Consider the following 14,841-nt stretch of genomic DNA (forward strand, 5'->3'; position numbering starts at 1 on the left):
CAATGCCTGGCTTCAAAGCTTCAAAGGATAGGCTGATGCTCTTGTTAGGGGCTCATGCAGCTGGTAACTTTCAGTGGAACCCAATGCTCATTTACCATTCTAAAAAATCCTAGGGCCTTAAGAATGATGCTAAATCTACTGTACTTGTGCTCTATAAATGGGACAACAGAGCCTGCATGAAAGCACATCTGTTTATGGCATGGTTTACTGAATATTTTAAGCCCACTTTAAAGGAGTAAGTAAAGACTTACTTACTTACAACTTAATGTTGTTTTCATACCTGCTAACACAACATACATTCTGCAGCCCAGGGATCAAGGAGTAATTTCAACTTCAAGTCTTACTTAAGAAATACATTTCATAAGGCTATAGATGTCACAGATAATAATTCCTGGTGGATCTGGGCAAAGTAAATTCACCTTCTAGATGCTATTAAAAACATTCATGATTCATGAGAGGTCAAAATATCAACATTAACAGGTGTTTGGAAGAAGCTGATTCCAACCCTCACAGATGCCTTTGAGGAGTTCAAGACCTCAGTGGAGGAAGTAACTGCAGATGTGGTGGATATAGCAAGAAAACTAGAAGTAGAGCCTGAAGATGTGAAAGGCTAATAGTGGTCATCTAAGACAGATATTTCCGGTGAGTTTTATTTCTACATTCTGAGAGGCGTGTGTGCATATTATGATGCATATATATCATTTTATATTCAGATAAAACTATCAATAGATTTTTTTACAAAACTTTTATTGTAGCAAAACACATAAACTTCACCATCCTAACCATTTTAAAGTGTGCAGTTCAGTGGTTTTAAATACATTCATAATATTATGAAACCATCCCCACCATCCGTCTCCATAATTATTTCATCTTGTAAAACTGAAACTCTGTACCCATTAAACAACAACTCTCCATTTTCCCTCCTCACACCCACTATTCTACTTTCTAGTGTATTTTTTGACTACTTACCTCATGTAAGTGAAACAACACAGTATTTCTCTTTTTGTGATTGGCTTATTTCACTCAGCGTAATGCCCTCAAGATTCATCCATGATGTAGCATACGTCAGAATTTCCTTCATTTTTAAGGCTAAAATAATGTTCCATTGTATGGATAGACCATAATTTGCTTATCCATTCATCAGTCAGTGAACACGTGGGCTGCCTCCACATTTTAACTATTGTGGAAAATGCTGTTCTCAACCTGAGTGTACAAATATATTTTTGAGACCCTGCTTTCAATTCTTTGGGGTATATACCCAGAAGTGGAATGGCTGAATCTTATATGTTAAATTTTTTGGAGGAATTGTCACACTGTTTTCCACAGTGGCTATTTGATTTTACACTCCCACCAATGTTAACGCAAGGGTTCCAAATTTTCCACATCGTCACCAATACTTGTAATTCTCTCTTTTTTAAAGTACTAGCCATCCTAATGGGTGTGAGGTGATATCTCATTGCAGGGTTGGTTGGTTTGTTTGTTTTTGAGATAGGGTCTCTGTCATCCAGGCTAGAGTGCAGTGGTGCATTCATAGCTCACTGCAACCTTGAACGCCTGGGTTCAAATGATCATCCCACCTCAGCCTACTGAGTAGCTAGGACTACAGGCATGTGCCACCATGCCCAGCTAATTAAAGCAATTTTTTATTTTGTAGAAATGGGATCTCACTATGTTGTTCACACTGGTCTTGAACTCCTGGCCCCAAGCAATCCTCCCACCCCAGCCTCCCAAGCAGCTAGGACCTCAGGCGCATGCCACCATGCCTGGTTAATTTTTGTATTTTTTGTAGAGACAGGGTTTCACTGTGTTGCCGAGGCTGGTCCCAAACTCCTGGCCTCAAGCAATCCTCCTGCCTTGGCCACCCAAAGTGCTAGGATTATAGGTGTCAACCCCCCACACCCAGTCTCTAATTTTATTTTTATTTTTCAAAATTGTTTTAGACTTTATTATCCCTTTACACTTTGGTAAAAATTTTAGAATCAGGTTGTTTCTATCTGCAAAATGTCTTGCTGAGGTTTTCGTTGTAATTGCATTAGATCTATAGATAAATATGGGGAAAATCGGGCTGAGCATAGTGGCTCACGCCTGTAATCCCAACACTTTGGGAGGCTGAGGCGGGCGGATCACCTGAGGTTAGGAGTTTCAGACTAGCCTGGCCAACACAGTGAAACCCCGTCTCTACTAAAAATACAAAAATTAGCTCAGCATGGTGACACGTGCCTGTAGTTCCAGCTACTCGGGGGCGCTGAGGCAGGAGAATCTCTTCAACTCAGGAGGCAGAGGTTGCACTGAGCCGAGATTGCGCTACTGCATTCCAGCCTGGGTGACAGAGTGAGACTCTGTCACCTAAAAAAAAGAAAAAGGGGGGGGGACCAATATCTCTACTATGTTTAATCTTTCAATCCATGAATACTGTTTGTCTGTCCGCTTATTACAGTTTTGTTTTCTTTTAGCAGCATTTTGTAGCATACAGGCTATGTACATGTTTTGTTAGATTTATACCTAAATATCTCATTTTAGAAGAGCTCTTATAAATGGATTTTTTCATGTATAAATGGTTTTCAATTGTACATTGCTAGTATATAGATTAATCTTTATGTGTTGGCCTTAAAGTAAACATTTTTAAAGGCAAAATAATTTCTATTGAAAAGACAAACTGGACTTCATAATTTTTTTTAAGTGCATCAAAAGACACTATCAATAGTGTAAAAAAGCAACCCACAAAATGGAAGAAAATGTTTCTTCAAAAATTAGAGAGGCCAGGCGCAGTGGCTCATGCCTATAATCTCAGCACTTTGGGATGCCGAAGTGGGTGGATCACTTGAGGTCAGGAGTTCAAGACCAGCTTGGCCAACATAGTGAAACCATGTCTTTGCTAAAAATGCAAAAATTAGCTGGGCATGGGGGTGCATGCCTGTAATCTTAGCTACTTAGGAGGCTGAGGCAGGGGAATCACTTGAATCCGGGAGGTAGAGGTTGCAGTGAGCTGAGATCATGCCACTGCACTGCAACCTGGGCAACAGAACAAGGTTCCATCACCAAAAAAAAAAAAAAAAAAAAATTAGAGAAATCACACAAAGACAGTGTGGCAAATTGATTTTCAACAAAGGTACATAAGCAATTCAATGGAGAAAAGATACTTTTTTCAACAAATGCAAAATGTAAAAAAAGAGAAAAGAACCTCAACCTAAAATTCAAACTTTACATAAAAAAATGAACTCAAGTGGATCTTGGATCTAAATGTGAAAAATAAACCTATAAGACTTTTAAAGGGTCCAGGCATGGTGTCACACCTATAATCCCAGCTACTCGGGAGGCTGAGGCAGGGAGAATTGCTTGAACCTGGGAGGCAGAGGTTGCAGTGAGCTGAGATGGCGCCACTGTACTCCAGCCTGGGTGAAAGAGCAATATTCCATCTCAAAAAAAGAAAAAAAATTTTAGAGGAAAAACAGAAAATCTTTGCAATCTGGAAATTAGGCAGAGTTCTTAGATATGACACAAAAAGCATGATCCAAAAAACAAAGAAATCAACAAATTGAATTTCATCAAAATTTAAAACTTTTAGGCTGGGCAGGGTGGCTCACGCCTGTAATCCCAGCACTTTGGGAGGCTGAGGCAGGTGGATCACCTGAGGTCAGGAGTTTGAGACCAGCCTGGCTAACATGGTGAAACCCCATTTCTACTAAAAATACAAAAAATTAGACAGGCATGGTGGCACATGCCTGTAATCCCAGCTACTCGGGAGGCTGCAGCAGGAGAATCATTTGAACCTGGGAGGCAGAGGTTGCTGTGAGCCGAGATTGTGCCATTGCACTCCAGCTTGGGAACAAGAGCAAAGCTCCATCTCAAAAAAAAAAAAGAAAAAGAAAAAAGTTTTGCTCAGTATATAACACTGAGAAGAGAATGAAAATACAAGCTAAATACTAGTAGAAAATATTTGCAAATTACAAAGGACTTGTATCCAGAATATATACAAACAACTCTCAAAACTCAACAGTAGGAAAACAAACAACCCAATTTAAAAATGGGCAAAAGTTTGAACAGACGCTTCACCAAAGAGGATATGTGAATGGCAAATAACAAGTTTTTCAACATCATTAGCCTCTTGAGAAATGCAAATTAATACCACAATGAGATACCTATTAGAATAGTTCAAATGAAAAATACTGACAATGCCAAGCGCTGACAAGGATATAGACCAACCCAATCACTCATATATTGCTGGTAGAAATACAAACTGGTACAGCCACTCTGGACAACACTGTGGCAGTTTCTCAAAAAGCTAACTACGGCTGGGCGCAGTGGCTCACACCTGTAATCCCAGCACTTTGGAAGGCAGAGGCGGGTGGATCATGGGGTCAGGAGTTTAAGACCAGCCTGACCAAGATGGTGAAACCCTGTATCTACTAAAACTACAAAAATTAGCCAGGCGCAGTGTCAGGTGCCTGTAGTCCCAGCTACTCGGGAGGCTGACGCAGGAGAATCGCTTGAACCCGGGCGGCCGAGGTTGCAGTGAGCTGAGATTGTACCACTGCATTCCAGCCTGGGCGACAGAATGAGACTCCGTCTCAAAAAAACAAAGCTAAACATACACATACCATGTGATTGAGTGAGCAATCTTACTCTTGGGTATACAATTCAGAGAAAAGAAAATGTATGTTCACACAGAAATGAGTACATGAGTATTTATTCATAATTGCCAATTGGGGGAAACCCAAATATCCTTCTAAGGGCGAATGGATAAACAAATTGTGGTACATATATACAATACAATACTATTCAGCAATAAAAAGAAGCAAAGTACTGACACATGGCACAACCTGGAGGAATCTCAAAGCTCTCAAACCACTATGCAGAGTGAAAAAAGCTAATCTCAAAGGTTATATACTGTATAAGGCTGGGCATGGTGGCTCATGCCTATAATACCAACAACTTTGGGAGGCCAAGGCAGGCAGATCACTTGAGGCCAGGAGTTCGAGACCAGCCTGGCCAACATGGTGAAACCCCATCTCTAGTAATAACACAAAAATTAGCCAGATGTGGTGGTACATGCCTATAATCCTAGCTACTCGGGAGGCTGAGGCATGAGAATTGCTTGAACCCAAGAAGGGGAGGTTTCAGTGAGCCAAGATTGCGCCACTGCACCCCAGCCTAGGCAACAGAGTGAGACTCTGTCTCGATTAAAAAAAAAAGGTTATATACTATGACACTGTTGAAAAGACAAAACTACAGTGATGGAAAACAAATCAGTTCAGGGGTTTGGGTTGGGAGACAGGAGATTATAAAGGGATAGTATGGAGTTTTTTGTGGTGATGAAACTGTTCTGTATATATATATGTTCTGTATATATACATGTGTTAAAAATTCATAGAACTGGTTGGGCACAGTGGCTCACGCCTGTAATCCCAGTACTTTGGGAGGCCAAGGTGGGCAGAGCACGAGGTCAGGAGTTCAAGACCAGCCTGACCAATATGGCGAAACCCTCTCTCTACTAAAAATACAAAAATTAGCCGGGTGTGGTGGCACGCACCTGTAGTCCCAGCTACTCGGGAGACTGAGGCAGGAGAATCGCTTGAACCTGGGAAGCGGAGGTTGCAGTGAGCGAAGATCGTGCCACTGCACTCCAGCCTGGGTGGACCATCCTGGCTAATACACCTGGCTAATACAGTGAAAATCTGTCTGTACCATAAGCACACACACACACACACACACAAATTAGCCAGGCGTGGTGGCGGGCACCTGTAGTCCCAGCTATTCGGGAGGAGGCTGAGGCAGGGGAATGGCGTGAACCTGGGAGGCAGAGCTCTCAGTGAGCTGAGACTGGGCCACTGCACTCCAGCCTGGGTGACAGAGCGCGACTCCGTCTCAAAAAAAAAAAAAAGGACTAAATGAAAAAGTACACATATAATTTGATAAGTTTTTATATATGCATATACCCAAGAAACCATCACCACAATCAAGATAATGAACATACCCATAACCTCCCAAAGTTTCCTTTGACCCTATTTGGAATTCCTCCCTCCTATCTGCCTGTGACCTCCTGTCCGCAACTGATATACTTTCTGTTACCATATATTAATTAGTCACTATAGTCTTTAATTCCTCTCAGTAATGTTTTGTAATTTTCACTGTAAACCTTTTGTCAGAATTATTTCTAAGTATTTTGTATTTTTTGATGCTATTGTAAATGACACTGCTTTTAAAATTTAAATTTCCAATTGCTCTTTGCTAGAATACAAAAATACAATTTTTATATATTGATATACAGCAATAATAAATTCACTTATTAGTTGTAGTAGCATTTTTTTTTTTTTATTCCATAGGCTTTTCTATTTAGACAATCATGTCCTATGCGAACAAACTTGGTTTTTGTTTTTTTTTCTTTTTGAGACGGAGTCTCGCTCTGTCGCCCAGGCTGGAGTGCAGTGGCGAGATCTTGGCTCACTGCAAGCTCCGCCTCCCGGGTTCACGCCATTCTCCTGCCTCAGCCTCCCAAGTAGCTGGGACTACAGGCGCCGGCCACCACGCCCGGCTAATTTTTATTTTTATTTTTAGTAGAGACAGGGTTTCACTGGGGTCTCGATCTCCTGACCTCATGATCCGCCTGCCTCAGCCTCCCAAAGTGCTGGGATTACAGGCGTGAGCCACCGGGCCCGGCCACAAACTTGTTTTTTGAAGTTTTCTTGCTTTATCCACTTGCTAGAACCTCCAGGACAATGTTGAACAAAAATGGTGAGAGTGGAAATCGTTGCCCTGTTCCTGATTTTAGCAGGAAAGTCTTCTGTCTTTCACCATTAAGCTTGATAGGTTTTTCATAGATGCCCTTCATTGGGTGAGAAAATTCCCTTCTATTCCTGCTTTGCTAGGAGGTCTTTGTTATTGTTGTTTGAGACAAGGTCTGGCTCTATCGCCCAGGCTGGAGTACAGTGGCATGATCTCAGCTCACTGCAACCTCCACCTCTGTGGCTCAAGCAATCCTCCTGCCTCAGCCTCCCAAAGTGCTGGGATTACAGGTAAGAGCCAGCATGAATGGTCTTGTTTTTGTTTTTTTGAATCAAGAATGAATGTTGGATTCTATAAAATGCTTTTTCTCTATTTATTGAAATAATGTGTTTTTTTTTCTTCTTATATGGTGGGTTACACATTTCTCTTTCAGAATTTTTAAGTTTACATTGATTTTTAAATGTTAAACCACCATGCATTCCTGGAATAAACCCCACATGGTTTTGATATATTGTTGGATTCAATTTACCAAACTTTTAAGAATTTTTGTGACAAGGAATATTGGTTTGCAGTTTTCTCTTCTGGAAATGTCTGTTTTATTTGGATACTAGAATAATGCTAGTCTCCTAGATTGAGTTGAGAAGTATTTTTTTTCAATTTTCTCTAAGTATTTGTGTAGAACTGGTGTTCTTTCTTCCTAATATGTTTGGTATGTTCGGTGTGTGTGTATATATATATTTTTGTTGTTGTTGTTGTTTTGTTTTGTTTTTTGTTTTGTTTTTTTTGTTTTTTTTTTGAGATGGAGTCTTGCTCTGTCGCCAGGCTGGAGTGCAGTGGCACGACCTCGGCTCACTGCACCCTCCTCCCAGGTTCAAGCGATTCTCCTGCCTCAGCCTCCTAAGTAGCTGGGATTACAGGCACGCACCACCATGCCTGGCTAATTTTTGTATTTTTTTTTTTTTTTTAGTAGAGACAGGGTTTCGCCATGTTGGCCAGGATGGTCTCAATTTCCTGACCTCATAATCTGCCAGCCTTGGCCTCCCAAAGTGCAGATATTACAGGCGTGAGCCACCGCGCCCAGCCTGTGAGATTATTTTTAACTACAAATTCAGTTTCTTCAAGTTACCTATTTATTCTTGAATGTTCTCTGTGTCTCTGTCCATTTGATCTAAGTCATTGAATTTGTTGGCATGAAATTGATAATATTTCCTTATTATCTCTTAATACCTATAGAGTCTGTAATGATGTATCTCTCTCGTTCCTGATATTGGTAATTTGTGTCTTTTCTCTCTTGTGTTGTGATCAGTCTCGCTCATGATTTTCTAATTTTATTTATCTTCTCAAAGAACCTGCTTGGCTTCACTAATTTTCCCTACTGTTTTTCTGGTATCTATTTCATCGATTTCCACTCTAATCTTTACTCTTTTCATCCCCTTCCCCCCTAACTTTTAAATTGCTCTTCTTTTACTAATTTCTTTCTCTTTTACTTTCCCTCCCTCCCTCCTTTCCTCCCTTCCTTCCTTCTTTCCTTTCTTTCTCTCTCTCTCTCTCTCCCTTTCTTTCTCTCTATCTCTTCCTTTCTTTCTTTCTCTCTCTCTCTCTCTTCCTTTCTTTCTTTCTCTCTCTCTCTCTCTCTCTTTCTTTTTGAGACAGAGTTTCACTCTTCTTGCCCAGGCTGGAGTGCAATGGTGTGATCTCTGCTCAACGCAACCTCTGCTTCCCGGGTTGAAGTGTGATTCTCCTGCCTCAGCCTCCTGAGTAGCTGGGATTACAGTCACGCACCACCATGCCTGGCTAATTCTGTATTTTTAGTAGAGACAGGGTTTCTCTGTGTTGGTCAGGCTGGTCTCAAACGCCCAACCTCAGGTGATCTGCCCACCTCAGCCCCCCAAAGTGCTGGGATTACAAGTGTGAGCCACCACACCTGGCTTTCTTTTCTTTCTTTCCTTTCTCTCTCTCCTTCCTTTCTTTCTTTTTCTTTCTTTCCTTCCTTTTTTCCTTCCTTCCTTCCTTCTTTCCTTCCTTCCTTTCTTCCTTCCTCCTTTCTTTCCTGTTTTTATTTTCTTTCTGTTTCTCTCTCTCTTACTCTTTCTCTCTTTTTCTTTCTCTTCTCTTTCTCTTCCTCCTTTCTTTCTTCTTTTCTTTCTTTTCTTCTCCTTCCTTCCTTCCTTCCTTCCTTTCTTCCTTCCTTCCTTCCTTTCTTCCTTCCCTCCTTCCTTCCTTCCTTTCCTTCCTCCCTCCTTCCTTCTTTTTTCCTTTCTTTCTCCCTTCCTTTTCACGGGGGTCTCACTGTGTCACTCAGGCTGGAGTACAATGGCTATTGTACTCCATGGCTAATTGCAGCCTTGACCTTCTGTGCTCAAGCCATACCAAGTAGCGTGGGACTACAGGTGTGCACTACCATGCATGGCTAATTTTGTTGTATTTTTTTGTAGAGATGGGGTTTTGTCATGTTGCCCAGGCTGGTCTCAAACTCCTCAAGCAATCCACCCACCTTGGCCTCCCAAAGTGTTAGGATTGTGGGTGTGAGCTACTGTGCCTGGCTATTATTAAAAAGTCAAAAAACAACAGATGCTGGTAAGGCTGTGGAGAAATATGAACACTTTTACACGGTTGGTGGGAATGTAAATTAGTTCAACCATTGTGGAAGATAGTGTAATGATTCCTCAAAAACCTAGAACCAGAAATACCACTTAACTCAGCAATCCCATTACTGGGTAAACACCCAAAGGAATATAAATTATTCTATTGTAAAGATATATGCATGCATATGTTCATTGCAGCACTATTCACAATAGCAAAGACATAGAATCAACCCAAATGCCCATCAATGATAGACTGGATAAAGAAAATGTGGTACATATACACCATGGAATACTATGCAGCCATAAAAAGGAACAAGATCATGTCCTTTGCAGGGACATGGATGGAGCTGGAAGCCATTACCCTCAGCAAACTAATGCAGGAACAGAAAACCAAACACTGCATGTTCTCACTTATAAGTGGGAGATGAACAGTGAGAACACATGGACACAGGGATGGGAACAACACACATTGGGGTCTTTTGGGAAGGATGGGGGAGGGAGAGCATTAGGAAAAATAGCTACTGCATGCTGGGCTTAATACCTAGGTGATGGGTTGACAGATGCAGCAAATCACCATCCACACATGTTTATCTATGTAACAAATGTACATATCCTACACATGTACCCTGGAACTTAAAAAAGATATATATATAAAACCATTTATATATAACTATATATGGTTATATATATGTTATATATATGATTATATATGTTATTATTTTTATAATAAAATATATATATTACCATTCTCTCTGGCACCAATACAGCAAGAGAGCAGGAGGGTCAAGTATTTTCTAAATAACAAAGGATAAAAGTGCTGTCTCCAAAATTTTTAAGTTTAACATTAGACCCAAGGATACCTGACCTCAGTAGTATAAAAAATGTTCATTTCCCCCTTTTATTCCTACAAGGGATAGAAAGAAAAGAAGACTCAGTTCCTGGCTCCTGTAAAATCAGGGAGATTATGAATCCTGATTTATATAGAAGGCACCTCAGAGAAGACCTAGTGCCGTAATTTAAAGAAAGGGCTCCCGTTGTGAATCCAGTCATACCTGCCAGCCAATTCCTATCATTATTATATCCTTGAAATGGAAGTCAATGGTCACAAATTATTTACAAAGCAAATAATAAAATTCAAGCTTCTCTTTTTCTTTTTTCTCTTCCTTTTCCCTATACAGCTATCTACAAAGCAAATAAAGTTTGCTTTGCTATCCCCTATCCCCTATCTTTTTTATCTTCCTTTATCCTATACAGTTACAGGTTGTAATATCCCTTTCTTCTTCTTCGTCTCTCTCCATTATCTTAATCAATAATATACTTTTTAAAAGACCACCTTTCTTTAAGCAAGTATCTAAAATAGCAATGGCAATAGAAAGCCTCAGTGAGGCCTTCTCTGACTACACTATTGAAAGTAGATTTCCATCTCCCAGTCACTCAGTATCCCAAAGCCCTCCTTTCTTTTCTTTTTTTGGAGACACAGTCTTACTCTGTTGCCCAGGTTGGAGTGCAGTGGGATGATCATAGTTCACTGGGCTCAAGCAATCCTTTTGCCTCAGCTTCCTGAGTAGCTGGACCATAGGTGTGTGCCACTATGTCTGGCTAATTTTTTTTTTTTTTTTTTTTTTAAGAAATGAGGTATTGCTAAGTTGCCCAGGTTGGTCTTGAACTCCTGGCCTCAATCAATCCTCCTGCTTCAGCCTCCCAAGTCACTGAGATTATAGGCACGAGCCATCATGTCCAGCTCCTGATTTTCTTAATAGAATTTATCACTATCTGAAGCTACCTTACTAATTTATTTGTTTATTTATTTATTACATGTCTAAGGTACAGTAGGCCTTCAATAAACATTTGTTAAATGTATGTTAATTAATCCATATACTACAGCATATTCATACCAACTTTTATTACTGAAAAACTACCTAAATCCATGTTGTGATATGAAAAGTTTAGACATCTAAAAGAGCATCACAGAAAAGAAAATGGGTCAGAAAACCTGCCAATTAGGGCATTAATAATGGAGAGGAAATAAGCTGATTACACAATGAAGTTAGATTCTTAAAAAACCAAAAAAGACAAGCAAATCACAGTTCTCAGAAAAAGTGAAGTGTGATAAGGATGGATGCATGGCCTAGCTCTAAGTGATTTTTGCATCTGAGAGACTCTATACTTAGTTTCTTCTTCATATCACTCTCAAGAAGCTTCATAGAAATGTATCTTTGAAATAGTACACACACCCCAAAACTTGGAGCCTTCTATGGCTGTGTTAAATTACATGGGTACTGAAGGGAGAAGAATCTCTATTTTCTTTTTTTTTTTTTTTTTTTTTTGAGACGGAATCTCGCTCTGTGCCCCAGGCTGAAGTGCAGTGGCGCAATCTCGGCTCACTGAAAGCTCCGCCTCCCAGGTTCACGCCATTCTCCTGCCTCAGCCTCCTGAGTAGCTGGACTACAGGCGCCCGCCACCGCGCCCGGCTAATTTTTTGTGTTTTTAGTAGAGACGGGGTTTCACCGTGTTAGCCAGGATGGTCTCGATCTCCTGACCTTGTGATCTGCCCGCCTCGGCCTCCCAAAGTACTGGGATTACAGGCGTGAGCCACGGCGCCCGGCAGAATCTCTATTTTCATCTCCCCTGCCTAGTTCCTTTTCGATACTCAACCAGAGCAAATAAGAAGTCAATAGTTGTAAAGTTCTGTCTATTAATCTGGATATCCAAATTCTTGTCTTCTCGCCATTCATCTTTCAATCTGTAAGTGTCAGAGACTTCTAGGAAATTTCTACCATCTGGCATATTTCTCAGATACAGAAGAAAATGTAATAAAAACGTATTTTAAATGGATAATTCACAGGTTTTTTTTGATAAAAAGTTTGACTGACACAAATGTGTATTTTTGGAAAAACCATGGTTGATAAATGTTTCAAATTCCTAAAATAGACTTCAATTTCACTTCTCTCACCACTTAAAAATTAGTTTTAATATGTTTAGCTTTGCTTTATCTCATATATTTCAATAATATATTAGGAAGTATTTGGGGGGAATTTTATCAGCACTCAAGCAACTACTGAACAGGCAGAATCACATCTTGGGAAACTGATTAGATGTCCTTTCAAGAAAACTTCTGATACTTAGTAATGCATCTTCTGTATTGGCAATTTCCAAGATTTTCCTGGGGAATCACACTGAAGCTTGAGAGAAGAAAAAAAAAATTTACCAGGGATAGTGTTAACATCAAACAAAATCTAAATATTACCTGTAAATAAGAATAACAGTCCAATCATACCTCTTTTTCCCTACAAAGTAAAAGTCACTACCAAATAACAAATAACATTTATGAGAATTCAGTTTCATCTGGTAACTAATACACTCCTAAATGACTCAAGAATGTACCAAAAAAATTAATAACAGTAATAGTCAGAGTTCTTGGTTGCAAGCAACAGAAACCAAATCTCACTATCTTAAGCAAAAAAGGGCTCTGCTGGAAGGGTATTATTAGTGGCTCATAAAATCCACACGTGGCTGAACCATTAGACTTGGAAAACAGACAGGAATCAAGGGAGCTTTGGAGGCAAAGGTCTCACCACAACAGTCTGATCCACAAGCAGCTACTGCAACTGACACATCTTTCCACTAAAGTCTCTTTGCTTAAGATGGCCAGAGAGAGTTTCTGTTGCTTTGGCCAAGAAAATTTACTGCTACAGAATTTGTATAAAGTGAGACTCTTTGAAGAAAAGCTGGTCCCACTCTTTTGAGGAATTTCATTTCTCAGTATGATCTCCATTCCCATCCACTTTCCTCTTTTTGCTCAAGGCACACTAAACTTGGGATCTACTTTTTATTTCCACTCTTTTCCCAAGTAGTCCCCGCTTCCCGAAGTTCCATTCTCCCTTCTCTGTCTGATAATTATCTACATATTCTTTAAACCTAAATTGAATGTCACTATTCTGTGAATTCTTTCCTGACTGTATAAATAATCACTTTTCCTATCAAAGTTTACTCACTAGTCTAGAACTTCTAATGCTCTATTTTAATTGTATTTGTGTAACTATTTAACTTTTACATGACAGTGAATTTCTTGAGGACTATATCTGACACACAGTGATTGGCATATGATAACTATTTAATAAGCAGTTACTAAATTTTAAAAATAGAAAACCAAACAATGAGTTTCTCAGCATTTACAAGGTACTGTCTTTGCCTTCTTTTTTTTTTTTTTTTTTTTTTTTTTGAGACAGAGTCTCACTCTGTCGCTCTGTTGCCCAGGCTGCAGTGCAGTGGTGTGATCTTGGGCCCCTGCAACCTCCCTGTAACCTCGCAACCTCTGCCACCCAGGCTCAAGCAATTCTTCTGCCTTAGTCTCCCAAGTGGCTGGGATTACGGGCGCCCGCCACCACACCCAGTTAATTTTTCTATTTTTAGTAGAAATGGGATTTCACCATGTTGGCCAGCCTGGTCTTGAGCTCCTGACCTCAGGTGACACTCCTGCCTTGGCCTCCCAAAGTGCTGGGATTACAGGCATGAGCCACTACATTCAGCCATTTTACCTTTCTACTTATTTCAATATAATTGAGCCTTCCACAAACTGGCCCTATCCTCATTATACATTTTCTGTTTGTTGCTTTTTACCTTGTACTAGTCCTCTATAAGTCAAATTAGATTCCTTTATGATCCCTTGCAGTGTACGATATTTTCTACTTCAACTAATTATTAATATGTTCCATCATAATGCAAGTTCTAAAAGAGTTGTTCCTCCAATAAAAGTAGAGTAGCTAATTCAGACTAACCATTCTGGCTGAGAAAAAAAATGGATAAATTATTCAAGGCAATTGTCTGAAGTCATCAGAGAGTCACCAAGGCAAATGAAGAATGACGAGGCCAAGTTATGATAGAATAAAACCGAGAAAGGTGAGCTGAGCATTTAGTGCCGCTTTTCCCAATGTGTGGGGTTTCTAAACAGAAGGGTCCATGGATTAAATTCAAGAGATCCACATGCTTGGATGGGGAATTTTTTTTTTAGACGGAGTCTCGCTATGTTGCCCAGGCTGGAGTGCAGTGGCGTGATCTTGGCTCACTGCAAGTTCCACCTCACGGTTTCACGCCATTCTCCTGCCTCAGCCTCCCGAGAGGCTGGGAGTACAGGTGCCTGCCACCACACCCGGCTAATTTTTTTTGTATTTTTAGTAGAGACAGGGTTTCACCCTGTTAGCCAGATGGTCTCGATTTCCTGACCTCGTGATCTGCCTGCCTCAGCCTCCCAAAGTGCTGGGAGGCATGAGCCAGGGAAATTTTTATATGTTTATTTTTACTAACCTCTAACTGAAATTTGGCATTTCCTTCTATTATGAGTATAAACATAGAATTAACAGTACCTGTGACTCTTTCAGTAATAGAAATCTCAGATATTGGCTAGGCACAGTGGTTCATACCTGCAATTCCAGCACTTTAGGAGGCTGAGGCGGGAGGATGACTTGAAGACTGGAGTTTGAGAGCCGCCTGGGCAATACAGGAAAACCAAATCTTTACAAAAAACTTCAAAATG

General features: G+C 40.3%; 1 protein-coding gene across 11 annotated transcripts in view; it reads right to left on the bottom strand.

Moving 5' to 3' along the window:
• CSTPP1 (centriolar satellite-associated tubulin polyglutamylase complex regulator 1) overlaps window positions 1-14,841 on the bottom strand; it is a 230,199-nt gene that overhangs the window by 151,368 nt on the left and 63,990 nt on the right. For 2 of the 11 annotated variants that reach the window (XM_011724337.3, XM_071074724.1), the window contains exon 3: window positions 14,729-14,831. The exons of 7 other annotated variants lie outside the window; for them this stretch is intronic. In XM_011724337.3, the coding sequence (XP_011722639.1) occupies window positions 14,729-14,831 (103 nt within the window). Of the gene's footprint in view, window positions 1-14,728; window positions 14,832-14,841 lie in introns of those variants that run through there. 2 more of the 11 variants (XM_011724339.3, XM_071074727.1) reach the window with 2 other exon arrangements.

This window comes from Macaca nemestrina, chromosome 12 (assembly GCF_043159975.1).
Source record: "Macaca nemestrina isolate mMacNem1 chromosome 12, mMacNem.hap1, whole genome shotgun sequence".
NCBI classification, from domain to species: domain Eukaryota; kingdom Metazoa; phylum Chordata; class Mammalia; order Primates; family Cercopithecidae; genus Macaca; species Macaca nemestrina.